The sequence below is a fragment of the Rattus norvegicus genome, chromosome 18 (genome assembly GCF_036323735.1).
Source record: "Rattus norvegicus strain BN/NHsdMcwi chromosome 18, GRCr8, whole genome shotgun sequence".
NCBI classification, from domain to species: domain Eukaryota; kingdom Metazoa; phylum Chordata; class Mammalia; order Rodentia; family Muridae; genus Rattus; species Rattus norvegicus.
Window position 1 is genome coordinate 15,191,056 of NC_086036.1, and position 12,365 is coordinate 15,203,420.

Consider the following 12,365-nt stretch of genomic DNA (forward strand, 5'->3'; position numbering starts at 1 on the left):
CCTACTACTGTGGTGTTTCTAAATTGTTGGCATGTAGTCTGCAATGGCTTTTCCAATTACCATATGTGATTTTCTCCCAAAATGTCACAAACTCAAGTATGAGACTGTTTCTTAGGCCCGTGAAGTAGTGACGTCAGTCAGCATTCTCAACTGGGCTGCCAAGGACCATAGGGCAAATTCTTTGCTTATATTTCAGTCTCTTTATGTCCTTGAAAATTATAAAACTAGATTCATTTATTATTGCTTTTGATCAGTTTTAACAATTTTGATGAGATTAAACAGAGACTGATGTCTAACTCAGAACATTAAGAAATAGTGACTGACGGGTCTTGGCAAATAATAGAAAATATTTTATTGCATTCATGTGGCTCCAACAAGTCACATGACTTCCATGGGTCTCAAGTGCAGATTGTAAATGGGATATTTCCTCTTTCTCCTAAGAGAAAAGTATTAAATGGTAGAAGTCCTATTTAAGGGCAATGTTTTTCCATCAAAAGTAGCAATATCCTTTAATGAGTATACACTGAATTACTTTCCAAGTCAGTGACAGATGGACACACGGCCACTCCATCTAGTAGCAGTGTCGTGCTCTGTGTTCTTCTGGCCTGAGGGCAACAAGTAGGAACCAAAATAAACAGGAACTCATGTGCCAAAGGCAGCAACTAGGACTTCTGATAGGATACCCATGGAGGAAATGTCCCTATGCATTCACTATGACACAGGAATTTGAGACTGGTTTTCAGCCCTGCATCTCCTTCCCCTCCCCCACACCAGTCATCTGTGGTTTCTCTGTGGCCCTTTCTGTTTTCTTTACTTTCTCCTTCTCTTTCTTTTCCTACTCCCTTCCTGACTTCCTTTCTCTTTCTTTCTTTAAACTCTTTTTTAAAACAATGTTGTGAGGCTTTCTGCTCCAGATACTGTACTTGCAACATTTCTCTCTCTCTCTCTCTCTCTCTCTCTCTCTCTCTCTCTCTCTCTCTCTCTCTCTCTCCCCATAGCTCGGCCAACATTTTTGGCCATCAGTCCTGTCTTTAATAATCCATTTAGGAAACGATTTATTGTCACTCAACGAAGTTTACTTTCCAGTGTGTTTGACACACGGGGTGTAGAACTGGGGACTGGGTTGGCTGGTACTGTGATAAGACTGGATCATTGGTGACTGCTGCTGTTTCTAGCCTATTGCCTCATTTGATGCAACAGAAAATCTCTTTTCTACTTCCCTTTGGAAATACGTCAGATAAAAAGATCTGAGCCCATCTTGCCCTTCCCAGAATGGCATGAAAATTTGGAAAGTCTCTCTGCTGCTGTTCCTATGGTTCTTCCACAATAGCGATGACACAGGAATCTACTGGCCAGCAGCCGCCATGGGATTAGGCCTGCCCAACTAAACACAGACTTTGTACCAAGACATACTAAAGCTAGGAAGGACAAAGAGCTCAGACACACCAAGGAAAGGAATGGGTCTGTTGTCTCAAATACCTGAATAGGCTTGGAACTGAAGTGAAGGCTTGGCAGAGGCCAGGAGACGTGTCCGAAGCCATGTTAATGCCTCCCGTCTCTTCCTTCACTGTGTACGTGTTTTGGTTGGAACCCTGGGTAATCTAATTGTTATTGATTCGATCTTTCTGTAGGAAGAAGAATTGAAGCAGGGAGTAAGTTATGTCCCCTACTGCAGGTCTTAACTAACAGTGGAGGGCTGCTGTCCTGCTGACCTTCTCATTGCTTTGGCCTCTAATGTATGTTCCTGCTTCAGTTTGGAAAGAAAAAAAATCATACTAATTTGCTTTCATTTCAATGTAGTGCTTGAATTGGGATTATAAAGTTGAGCATTCTGTTACAACTGTCAGTACTGTTGGCAACAAACCAAGACCTGTTTTGTGTTTAGAAGGGAGAACACCTTGTGATTCCTTGGGAAGGTTTCATTCGTATCCTCAAGGGTGTTACGTTTCAAATCCATGTTGTGCTCTTTGATGGTATTTGTCAGGACCATTCTCTTGATAGACGGTCATTCATTAGAGCTCCCAAAGGTCACTGTTGTCACCCAAGCTGCAGCCCACAAGAGCAAACCTCCGCACTGTGAACATTCGGTTCCACTTCCACTTCTCTGAAAAGGCATAGAAACTCTTCTCGTAAGGATTGGGTAATAAATCCCTTGCCATCACATAACATAAGCTATGCCACCCACCCTGTGCTCAAAGATGTGTTCAGTCCTGTAAGACTGTGCTTGATAGCGGACTGCCCACCTCACTCCTCCTTAGTTTCCTCCAAAGCTGTTTGTTAACAAGATCCTATGAAGAATAGCTAACTTTCTTCCCTTCCATTCTTCCCAAGGACCTTTCTGCTCTGTGTTTTTATGGGTCCTGTTCATACCTACTTTTCTAGACATAGGGGCATCATGACCACTGGGCTGTGTCATACCCTGAAGCCCTGTGTGTGACCTTGTAGTCAGGTTCAGAAGCGAGCAGAATCAGCAGCACACCGAGAGAAACAAAAACAAACTAGAGCAAAAGAAAAGCAGCTTCCACACCCTGTGCATGTACCAAAATGTATGATGATGTTTCCCAGTTTCATTATTCAAAGATTTCACATGATACCCATGATGAATTAGAAACTTGATGTATGATGGTGTTTCCCAGTTCCATTATTTAAAGATTTCACATGATATCCATGGTGAATTAGAAACTTGAATCTGTCCTATTTCAACAGTTCTGTTAATTCTTCTGTATGCTTTTTTCTATTCTCCATTCTGTGTGTTAGTGTGTAACAGAGAATGTTTGCAAAACACTGGAAACTTTTTAACTCTTCATTCCCAAGGTCTGTTAAAAAAAAAAAAAGAAAGAAAAGAAACATGTTAAACCAATATGTAACTCAGAAAATAAAGACGATGTACGACATTTTTTTGTATATTATGAAAAAATTACTGAACTGACTGACGCCAAATTTCCACCAGAGATGACTCCCTTGTCTTAAAGATGCACTGTTTTTGTAGCCTTTATCGTTGTCCATCCCTGCATCCCGGGGGTGTGGCCGCTGGACTTAGATCATGGCAGAGCACATGCCTAACCCTTGATATCTCTTTGTAAACAGGCTTTGCCCCACCTCTTATTTTGCATGTGTATAGAAACAGAAAATGCTGCTCTAATCTAAGCTTCCTCCTCCCTCTGGGCAGAGAGAGCAATTTTCTTGCCTTAAAATTCATTTCCCTGGGGACCCCTTCCTTACATTTCCCAAGTAGTATGTTGTGGAAGGCGTCTGTGGATTCACAGAGCCAGGCTGTGGGAGTGCCCTTCAGGTTGAACTTTGACCTTTATCCCCTTCCCTTCTATCCTTTTCCTGTGCAGCCCCTCCCAGCCTCTGCATGTTGAAGGGTCACAGCAGTAGGGACTGTAGCATGGAGAGCGGCCATCTGTCAGAGACCCAAATGTAGGTTACACATCCATTCACTCGGTTTCTACTCAAGCTTCTCTTTAAACCGACCTGAGGTGGAGGGCACTTACACCACAGCCTATAAACAGCAGCTCCATAAAACTGAAATGAAGAACGTGGAACTGAGGAAGAGAAAATGGGACTGTATCCCCTAAGGGGACAAGGGTCTTCTGAACCCTTAACAACAAGACAAAAGAGGGAAATACAATCCAGGGTTTTGTCAGCCTAGAAAGACCAGTGCGAGGAAGCTCAGAATAGCCCCGCATTAGGTACCAAAGCAAGCCTTCATTCAGAGCTTTATAGAAAAGTATTGAATAATGTAATAGAAAAATGCAGTCATAGATTGCAAGTGGCCATGGCTTATGCTGATCTTTAGTCAAAACTAAAGACAGAACCCCATCAAATCCAGCCCCACTGAGATAGTTCTATGAGAAAATGAGCAAATTCCTTCCAAATCTCTTTCTCATGGTTGAACATGATCTAAGGAGAGAATTTAGAGGTCTTAGACTGGCATCTACTTCTAAATTCTGTTTTATGAGCCTTTCCCTTTCGGGAAAATTCTCTTTGTAAAAATCAAACTCAAAATACCCCTACCACAAATCATGCTTGATTTAATAACCTCTACTTGCTTTATCATAAATCTGTGTGGTTCAATGTAGTGTTTTATTATGCTGGAATCTACAATCCCTACATATACTGTTTCTTGTTATAGGTAATGCATGAAATTATCCCCCTTGAGGAGAGAACATGAATTTTAAAAATTAGTGCCTGTAATATAATATGATTATGGTCTCACAAGCAATAAATTGTGTTTTTTACAAAACTTGAATCAAAGTTATCCTACCCTCTTTCTTCCTTGTGTACCCTTAAGATTTATTGAAGGAGCTATAAAGTGAACACTCGTAAAAAAAAATACCTTGAGAGCAAAAGCAGCTGGGCTGTAGTTGCGGTAACGGTGTATTCTAGAGTTTCTGGTATATTCCCAGTCCCAATTGTTAGGGATAGGTCCGAAACCAAGTGTCTTAACTTTGAGTTAGTCAAATAAAGCCTTAGTAATTTCCGTTGCAATGTTACACCAGCTGGGCCTGAGCCACAGAGGCTCCTACTCTAGGTCACACCTTTAAGATACTGAGAGTAAACTAATGGCTGACCATTCATTTCGAACATTCTGGTAGTGTATGCCTCACAAGGTTACTGTGGGTATTTGGGAGGATAGTAGATATGAAAACACTGTGAAAATTCTATCTGGATATCAAATATCTGTAGACATTTGTGTACAGTCTCATATAAACTTTTCAAATTATGGAACACATACATGTGCTTCTTTTTTTCCCCTCAGCCAACTATTAGAGTCTCAGTCTGGGAAAGAAATATGAACATGGCCTTCAGTTTGTCTAGATTTCTTGTAATTGCTTTCAGTAGTCAAAAACCAATTCTTATGCTTTAGAAGTTACAAAAATATCCAGCATGATGATTTGCTTCTGTTGACATCAAATATGTCCCTAGATATACTAATGTCTACAGTGTTTACTGTCAACATGTTCCTGAGTACATTTTTAAAAGATGGCGGAGTAAATGGCTGAGAGTGTCAATGGCCTGTACAACATAGCCCAGATCCTTCCTGGAGGCTTAACATAGACATTGCATAAAAGAGGCAATTGGTGTACTTCACAGTCAGGAATCAAAATCAGGAATCTTTCTCTGGGTTTGCAACAGGGATTAATTTAAAATCTTAAACCTTGGAACCAAACTGGTCCCTATTTATTTGGGAGCGGAGTCTAGCATCATTCAAAATCTCACCTCTTGCTCCCATTCAAACGCAATACAGGATGTGATCGGGCCACAATAAGCAGTTATGGCTGATTGATCGTAGGGGAGTAAAAAAAAAAAATGATTCTCTGTTCAAAACCAGTAGACACAGCCTTTAATTCCGAATGCCATCTACACTGAAAGCTCCCGAGCCTGTCCCCTCCTTTTAGCTTTCTCATTTTTTTCTCATGGAACTTGGTACTGGCTTCAGCCCCAACGGCCTCTCTGCCATGTCTGTGATGTCATCACAGGTCTCAAGTCTTGCTCAAGCTTTTTCAAAACTCAGACGCCCCTCTCTCCTCTCCATGCTGTCATATTTCCTGCCCACTCAAGCCATGCACCCTTCCTGACCAGTCAGAGTCAACCACATCCTCTGTCTCCTATTCCATTTTGTACACAGCACTCCTTTAAGAATCCCAGTCATCAAAGTGGTGATGGTGATGATGGTGATGATGGTGGTGGTGGTGGTGGTGGTGGTGGTGGTGGTGGTGGTGGTGGTGGTAATGGTAGCAATTGGTGACTCTGTGCAGCCTCATATTCCCAGGCTTGGAGGTACAGCTGTCAGGGCCGGACTGCAAGACGCATCTTCAGCCAGACTTCCTTAGAGGCAGACTTCGAGTGTGTAGTAGGAGGATGGGTAACAAATATTCCCCACCTCTCCAGAGTGGGTTCACTCAGCACTTACACATTTGCCCTTTTCCTGAAAGCATCCTTTGTCCCCAGAGCTGGGTAGAAACCAAAATACTTCCTGTAAAAAATGGAAAATGTCTGGGTCTCACCAGGCTTTTTAAAAATTGATGTGATGGCAGATAGAGTGGAGTCAGAGGATGCATGTAGAAATTAATTGTTCATTTATTCTCCAGGAAGAGAGCTATTCTAAGTTGCCAGCTGTGATATATGTTTTCCCTCATCCATAAATCAACCCTCCTTGGGAATATTGGATCCATATATTGATCTGCATGGACCATTGTCCCTTCAGTCTTTCCACCATTAATCATTGAGTAATTTCCAGGGAAGGGTTTTCTCAGGGAATTTGCTGAAACTCATTCTAAAGTTCAAAGCAGGATAGCCAGACCACAGAGAATCTGGGAAAATAAAATTTGGTTTATTTCCTTGTTCCTTTCCTGTTGGCCCTTTAAGAGTGGGATAGAAGGAACACCAGAGAAGCCATTTCCTATAGTAGGTGCTAAGTATCAAACTGGGCAGTGTCCTAACCAGAGAAAAGACGGGGCCATGCTTGCTAAGCAACCATGTATCCTACTTTGAGAACTCTGGGGTAAACATGACTTGGGAGGTGCTGGTTGCAGAAAAGATGGATTTTTGTCAATCCCAGGATTTCCCTCCAAACTTCTTGACATAATCAGACCACTTAAAATTGTAACCATTAGATATTTATTTGACTAAGACTTTGGCATGATGGCTATTAGCCAGTCATGCATTGTTGTCATTTAGATTCAGTCCGAGATTTTTCTTTTAACTAGTAACCACAGCCAGTTATTTTCCCCTAACAAAAAAGCAGTGTTGGGAGTTTTGGAGAAACAGGAAAGTCAGAGAAGGTTGACGTTGAAGAACAAGTAGTAAGCAGGAAGATAAGGGGTTGATAATGTTTCATACATACGAACTCTTAATAAGAGCCGAGTGCACTATACAGGGCAGGCTCTCGGTGTGGGGGAAAGATGAAAACAAAGTACATGCCTCCCTACAAATGTCACCGGAGGTAAGAATCCCATGAGGACTGTGTGCTAAAGGACCTGGCACAGCAGAACTAGGTGGCACGGCCCTAACACAGCCTGTCAAATACTAGAGTGTGGTCACAACCGCTTAGCTGAAAGCACTGGGTGCAACTGTGATGCAGACTTTGAGTTTTTCTGACTTCTGAAGAGTAGTAAGACATAACTACATCAATAGTTCTCACTGGGGCCAAATTCACAGTGAAATGCCTGTCTATTAAACCATGTTTAGACTTGCAGAGAAGAGCTTATAGACCTGACCGATAGCCCAGTGTTCCTTCTGCCACACTGGGAACCCACACCTCTCCTCAATCCAAGGAAAAGGTGTTAGCTGGTCTACCATGAGGCCTGGCGCACCATGCTGTGACCATGGTAGAAGCTTCTCAGCCTTTAGTTCCTCAATGTTCTAATTTTAATAAAGTACAGTTGGAAGCATGTGATGATGATCATGTCCTAAGGAGACCCTGCGAAACTATGGGAAAGGCTCAGACTTACAGTCTGAACTTCCCTCTGCCACTAACTAGCCTAAAGACCTTCCCTATGCCACCTATCCCCTAGGAGCCTCAGTGTGCTCACCTACTTAATGGGAATAATAATGCGAATGTTAAGAGGGTTAAAGTCTTTGGCATTAAAGTGCTTTTTCCATAAACTGATTTCAAACTGTTACTTAAATATAGTATTATCTTTTGCACTCTATTAGGAAAACCAACAGTCTGTGGTAAAGTGCTCTATACCCTCTAAAGTGAATTAATAAGAAGTCATTTTATTAGTATGAGCTTTCTAACAAAGAAGATCTGGCTTCCCAGGGTTGAGTTGATGACCCATGGTAGACAGACAAAAGGAGCTGTCTGTCCCGCTTCACTTCCTGGCCCCAGTAGACATTCTCTCCTGTGACTGAAGGGTTTTGGTAATAAAATAAGAAAAGTCCAGGAGTGCTCCTTAAGCCCTGACTGGGACTGGGTGCACAGGAGAGGTGTCCAGCACTAGGTGCCCCCAAGGCACCTGACTAACATCTATTTCTCTGATGGACCCTCCACCAGCCATGATTCATCAAGAGTTCTGTAGCCCACAGGACTCAGGGTTCTTGGGCTCAGCCACAAGCACAGCTACTGTTCTCCATCTCCCCAGGGCAACTGTTTCCATTTTCAGAGCCCTGGGACCTACAATTGCACACCTAGAATGGTGATACCCACTTCATGGGTCATGACCTCAGGATGTCCATAAAACCTTTGGGACAGGAGAAAGCTCAGAGATTATTCATCATTAACATGAGAATCTGGGGTACAGGGTTAGCTCAGACACAGAAGGTTTCAAGGAAGAGGGGCTGAGCTGCTGTTTTCTGGAAAACCCAGACCCCTCTCTGAGCAGGCTGAGGAAAGCAGACAAAAGCATCAACACCTAAGTCCTCCTCTCTGAGCCTGGACAGACCATTCATTACAAACAGGTACTGTTACAAGCGGAAGACTGGAATCCACAGCCCGCGTGGCAGCACATAAGTCTGTGCTATGCTTTGGTTTGCTTTGTTTTTGTTTCTGGATTTTCTTCACTTTATAGATTTGACAATTATGTATGATGCTGAGCCCTGGACAGCTAACAGCATGGCACTTTACAGGAACTGTGTGTGTGTGTGTGTGTGTGTCTGTGTGTTGTGTGTGTATGTGTATGTTGGGAGGTGGGGAATGTCTAACGGCCAGTAGTCAAACGCAAAGCAAAGATCTAAATAGAACCTTCCAAAGCTGCATTCTCATGCTGCAAATCTCAGAGCGTGAACAGGTGCACAGTAACTCTGGATGTTTCTGTGGAAGAGTTCTCACTATGGCTGGCCAGAGTCAACAGGTTGGGAGGGAGCGGCTTAGAGTGCATGGTCGGCTACATGTGTACCCAGAGTCTCCTGCATGCTTTACACGCATGCTTGGTTTTCTTCTTTTCTACTAATTGTTGAAACCAGGAGTCTGTTTTCAAGGATGTCACTGTAGGAAGGAAGGAAGGAAGGAAGGAAGGAAGGAAGGAAGGAAGGAAGGAAGGAAGGAAGGAAGGAAAGAGCAATCTTCCAAAAATCACAATGCAGAAAGAGAAGGGTTCTGGTGGTTTTCTACTCTTTCATTTTTTCACTCCTTTATAAATCCTGCTGATCTCACTCTTCTGCTAAACTACAGCTTTCTTGAAGGTCTAGAGAAAAGAGTGTTTCAGAAAACTGTAGCCAATTATCAGAGACCATGATTCTTGCAAACCAAAACCTCAGTTGGATATCACATCTTTCCAGTAAGGATAATAATTATTTTAAAAAAAAATCTGACAAGCATGGGTAAGCACATAGAGAGAAGGAGCCAGTGCTGGTAGGAATGTAGGTTAGGGCTGCCATTGTAGAAACGAGGGAGTCATACTTGGCCTGATTCAGCAAACCCACTAGAGAGGGCATTAGCCAAAGGGAATGAAGTCAGGGTAGTGAAAAGGTATCTGCGCTTTTGTGCTTATCACAGTTCTGTTCACAGTAGCCAAAGGACTGAAAGTGAGTGACCATCAGCCATGAGTGTGTGTGTGTGTGTGTGTGTGTGTGTATGTGTGTGTGTGCATGCATGTGTGTCCTGTGTGTCTATGTGTGAGATGTGTGTGTGTGTGTATGTATGTGGTGTGTTTGTATGTGTTCTCTGTGTGATATATGTGTATATTTGGTGTGTATGTGATGTGCGCGTGTGGTGTTTGTGTCTGTGTGCGTGGTTTGTGTATATATATGTATGTGTATGTGTGTGTGTGTGGTGTGTGTATGTGTGTGGTGTGTGTATGCAGTATGTGTATTTGTGTGTATATGTATATGCATGTGGTACTTATGTATGTGTATGCTGTGGATGTGATATATGTATGTATTTGTGTGTATGTTGGGTGTGTGTGTGTGTATGTGTGTGTGTGTGTGTGTGTGTGTGTTGTGCTGGAATATGATTCAGCTCACAAAAGAAAGGACATCCTGACATTACAACAACAGGGGTAGAACTGAAGATCACCAGGTAGATAATAAAATCTGGTACAGAAAGACAAGGCCACATGAGCGCACCTATGTGTGAAATATAAAAAGCTGATGCTAAGAGATGGAAAGTAGAAGGGTAGTTACAGACACTGGGAGAGTAGAACAAAGGGATAATGGGAAATTTTGATGGGTGGATACCAAGATGCAGTTAGACGAGAGTAACATGCTCTGGCATTGCCACTGCATGGTAGGATAATTACCAATAACCACAGTGTGCGATCATTCCAAAAGAGACTGCGTCTGATTGACAGCAAGGGTAGGAGGTGCACAAGAAGGATCAGAGGAAGGAAGAAGAGCAAATAATATAAACATATTAATGAAATTGCTTTTATAAGGCTAGAAGAAGGCATTTCTAATGTTTTCATCATGAATGACAGACCCTTGAGGTAGCTATGTTCCCCTAGAAGTGAACATGGTGGCATATGTACATATGTAAAATTGTCACATGGTATCTTGTTAGTAGGTACACTCTTCATGTATCCGCATAGAATACTAATGAAGATAAGAGTGAAAGACACCAAGATTTCTTCTTCTTCCCCATTCAGATCACTGATTTGCAGACAAAGTTCACAATGTTGACTTAATCATAAAACAGAGATTAGCAACACACATCTCAATGCAATTACTTGAGACAATATGAAATGCTGTAAGGCCTGCTCTAAATTATGTCTAAAGATGAGGCCAAGTAGGTTGGAAATTAGGGGACAAATGTACCTATACTGAGTAATCTCAGAGTCTGTATTTGAACTTTATCCTTTGTGTCTTATTCTATGTAGGACTTGCTTCAAGGAGAATTATACATGCCTTGAAACTATCGTTTCACCGCATCCTTGGCAAGAACAAAGATCTCACAGGGTAGCACAATGCTGCACTAGTATTCTTAGACTTCCAGATGAACACAGGCTTCAGGTTATGTATAATAGCTCCCAAAATTAATCTACACCTGCGACTGCATGGATAACTCCCTAAATTAAAGGACACCTGCAGCCAAGTTTAGAGTAGTCTCCTTGGTTTCCTAAGATTTGCTCCTGTTTTGGAATGTTCTTACCACGGTTTTTAACATGGGACCTGAGACTTTAGAGGAGGCCTCTGGGCCTTTCTTGTGAAAGCAAATTAATGATGTGTCTTGTTTCTGCAGACCCAGGGGGCAGGCTCTCCACGCTCTTCCCCCAGCCACACCATCAGCAGGCCGATCCCCATGCCCATCCGGTCGACGTCTGCCTGTTCCACACCAGCGTACACCCCACAGGACTCCCTCACTGGGGTAGGGGGAGATGTGCAAGAGGCCTTTGCACAAAGTAAGTGCTCTCTCCTTTACTGTGTTCTGCTTGTGCCTGCCAAATCGTTCACCAAGATCCACTGAGCAGTAGGCAACTGAAAGTCATCAGAGCCACGTGCGAGCATTCACAGGAGTGTCCAGGTTTTTGGCTTCTCAGGGTCATAGTCAAAAATTTACACTCAAAATCCGTACAGTCCAGTTACAAATAGGCCTCATAATTTCTGTTTGTAGTTAAAGTTATGTCGCATTCACACCTGTCCCGAGCTGTGCGTGTCCCACAGAGAATGGGTTGGACATCTCTGCAAAAATGTCCTATACTTGAGTCACAGCCTGGCCTGTGCACTTCAGAAAGCTCCTATGGTGATCTTCCTTGCTTCCCCAGTTCTGTCTTCTTTTAGCTTCCGTTACCCTGCCCTGCTTTTTAGTAAATCTTGGAAGTCTCGGGGCACAAAAGCACCTTTAAAGTATTTTGTGAAAACATAGCTTCAATCCATCCTGAGATCCTGATGGAATATCCTCTTCAAAGTCAACACTCAGATCGAATAACCCCAGCTCTTTAACTCTGAGGTCGATGGAACAAGTCATCGTCTTACAGAGTTCTCATGGAGATGCTCTAAAGAACTGTGCCTTGGCCTCAGGAGTCAGAGCTACAAGACTAAGGCTGTACAATCAGCAACAAAGAGCAGAGCTGGTGACCAGGCTTCTCCACAGAGGACCACTGTCTCTGTCTCTTCTCCCGTTGCTAAATAAATAAAACTTGACAAAAGCAGCGGAAGAGATCAAGCATTCATTCTTACCTCACAGTCAATCGCAGGAAGTCAAGGCAACAGGAGCTTGAAGCAAATGGTTACATGGCATCCACGGTCATGAGGCAGGCAGTGAACGCACACAGGCTAGGATTACTTCACATTGTCTACTTCATACAGTCCAGGATCCCGCTTCCAGGGAATGGCCCCCACCAAATTAAGATGAGTTTCCCAAGTCCGTTAAAAATCAAGAGCACCCTGCATGAACGTTCTTGGACGATAACTTTAATCTAGATAACTCTTCACAGGTGTGCATAAAGGTCCATTTCAGGGGTGATTCAAGGTTCTGTCTC

At 42.9% G+C, this 12,365-nt stretch overlaps 1 protein-coding gene across 33 annotated transcripts in view; it reads left to right on the top strand.

Moving 5' to 3' along the window:
* Dtna (dystrobrevin, alpha) overlaps positions 1-12,365 on the top strand; it is a 356,193-nt gene that overhangs the window by 328,255 nt on the left and 15,573 nt on the right. For 16 of the 33 annotated variants that reach the window (XM_063277418.1, XM_063277429.1, XM_063277420.1 and 13 more), the window contains 2 exons: positions 1,632-1,652; positions 11,126-11,285. In XM_063277418.1, coding sequence (XP_063133488.1) covers positions 1,632-1,652; positions 11,126-11,285 — 181 coding nt within the window. Of the gene's footprint in view, positions 1-1,631; positions 4,261-11,125; positions 11,286-12,365 lie in introns of those variants that run through there. The other 17 variants (XM_063277438.1, XM_063277432.1, XM_063277439.1 and 14 more) reach the window with 2 other exon arrangements.